Source organism: Acanthisitta chloris, unplaced genomic scaffold (assembly GCF_000695815.1).
Source record: "Acanthisitta chloris isolate BGI_N310 unplaced genomic scaffold, ASM69581v1 scaffold4742, whole genome shotgun sequence".
In the NCBI taxonomy this organism is placed as follows: domain Eukaryota; kingdom Metazoa; phylum Chordata; class Aves; order Passeriformes; family Acanthisittidae; genus Acanthisitta; species Acanthisitta chloris.
This window is the reverse complement of record NW_008662045.1, coordinates 29734-31622: the sequence shown is the minus strand read 5'-3', so window position 1 is coordinate 31622 and position 1889 is coordinate 29734. Positions and strand designations below refer to the sequence as shown.

Here is a 1889-nt window from a genome sequence, read left to right as displayed (position 1 = left end):
TCAGTTGTCCTGTTTCGGTCCACTTCTGCGCTGGGACCGGCGCAGAGGGATTTGTGGGCTGCTCCTTCTGGCTGGGGATTCCACCTTCCATTCCCGAGGCCTGGGTGGGCTAGAAGGAAAACAGGATGACCATTTATTTTCAAGCCCTTGGCCAGCCCCTTCTCACTGTCCACAAAGCCAACCATGCCCTGGGCTGCATCCACAGTAGTGTGGGCAGCAGGTTGAGGGAGGTGATTCTCCCCCTCTACTCTGCTCTGGTGAGGCTCCACCTGGAGTACTACACACAGCTCTGGTGTCCCCAACAGCAGAAGGACATGGAACTGTTGGAGCAAGTCCAGAGGAGACCACGAAGTTGCTAAGAGGACTAGAGCATCTCCCCTGTGAGGACAGGCTGAGGGAGTTGGGGCTGTTCAGCCTGGAGAAGAGAAGGTCACAACCTCAGAGCAACCTGCCAGGATCTAAAGGGGCCCCAGGGAAGCTGCAGAGGGACTTTGGTTAGGAACTGCAGTGACAGGACAAGGAGGAATGGAGATATACTGAAAGAGGAGAAATTTAGATGTTAGGAAGAAGCTTACACCAGTCACCTCCCTTATGTCTCCTTGGTCACCAACTTGTGCACAAACCCTGTCAGTGTTCCAAGCCAGGTTGGCTAAAGCCTTCAGCAACCTGCTCTGGTGGGAGGTGTCCCTGCCCAGGGCAGGGGGTTGGGGCTGGATGACCTCTAAGCTCCATCCCAACCCCTTAACATACTATGAAACTGATTTCTGTTTCAGACCCATGTTGAACTTACAGTGCCTCTGGCAATGTCAAGCAAATAACATCTCTTGTCTCATCCTCATCCTTTTTCTTCTCTACAAATAATACATATATTTTAATATTTTACAAAATGCCAAAGATTTGATCCTTTGGGGTGGGTTTTTCCCTCCCCCTCAGAGATAACTTGCCTGCAGTTGAACTGGCTGTGCACGTCGAGTCGATGCAACTGACCCCAGCATCAAAAGTCAAGTCATTAATGGTCTCTGGAACAAAAAAAAAAAAAAAAAAAAGCACATATTAGCAGTCAGCTTGTGACACAGCCAGAGGGCAAAGCATGCTGCAGGAGAATACTTCAGTGTCACAGAGAAGTACATCCAGTTAATTGCAAACACACATATAGATCTCTTTTTCCCAGCCCAGCAGACCTCAGTGTCTCCCATCCAGCCTCAGAATTCCAGCTTCACATTCCAATCTCACAGCCTCCCTGTGTGGAGGAAATTGTGGAGGAAATAGGGGATCTCAGTTATGTGCCTCCTTGTCCTCCCTTGGAGGGAGAGCCACAGCTCCTACTGAAGCTTTGCCATCTCTGACAGCAACATGTTAGACACAGTTTGCTCTGCCAAGTCAGGGCAGAATTTGAGGCCCCTGAAAACTGCCAAAGGACCTGAACAACCATTCCATGAGGAGCTGCAGACAAGAGGAGTCACTTGACAATGGAGCTAGGTAGAATTTAGCTTGCCTGAATAGGCCCTAGTTGTCAGCTGTCTCTTTCCTGTCATTTATCTCCAGAGAGATGTCACAATATTCAGATTTTACTTAACTCGATGCTCTGTTTTATGCTCGTGTTTCCCAGAACCTTTCACAAGGAATTAAGGTAGGAAGTGCTTTATAGGGCAAGAGTTGGAAACTCAGCTAAAGGGACTTCTCTCTACAGCCTAAATGGGTTTGCACTTTAACCACTGCTCTGTCCTGGCAGGGAATTACTGAAGCTTGTGGTGGAAATCCACCTTGATCCATCTGCCTTAGGTGGCCTCTGCATGTGTCAGGAGTGACCTGCAAGTGCCCTGACTGTGCAGTGTGTGCCTCAGCAAGGAAGGAAGGACAGGGAAAGGGGGGAGAGAAATAGGAAAGAA

At 49.2% G+C, this 1889-nt stretch overlaps 1 protein-coding gene across 1 annotated transcript in view; it reads right to left on the bottom strand.

Moving 5' to 3' along the window:
• Nucleotides 1–1889, bottom strand: part of NCAPD3 (non-SMC condensin II complex, subunit D3) — a gene marked incomplete at its 5' end in the record, with an annotated part of 31003 nt that continues 29114 nt past the window's right edge. The window contains 3 exons of the mRNA XM_009070442.1: nucleotides 1–109; nucleotides 791–851; nucleotides 945–1019. Coding sequence (XP_009068690.1) covers nucleotides 1–109; nucleotides 791–851; nucleotides 945–1019 — 245 coding nt within the window. The remainder of the gene's footprint in view (nucleotides 110–790; nucleotides 852–944; nucleotides 1020–1889) is intronic.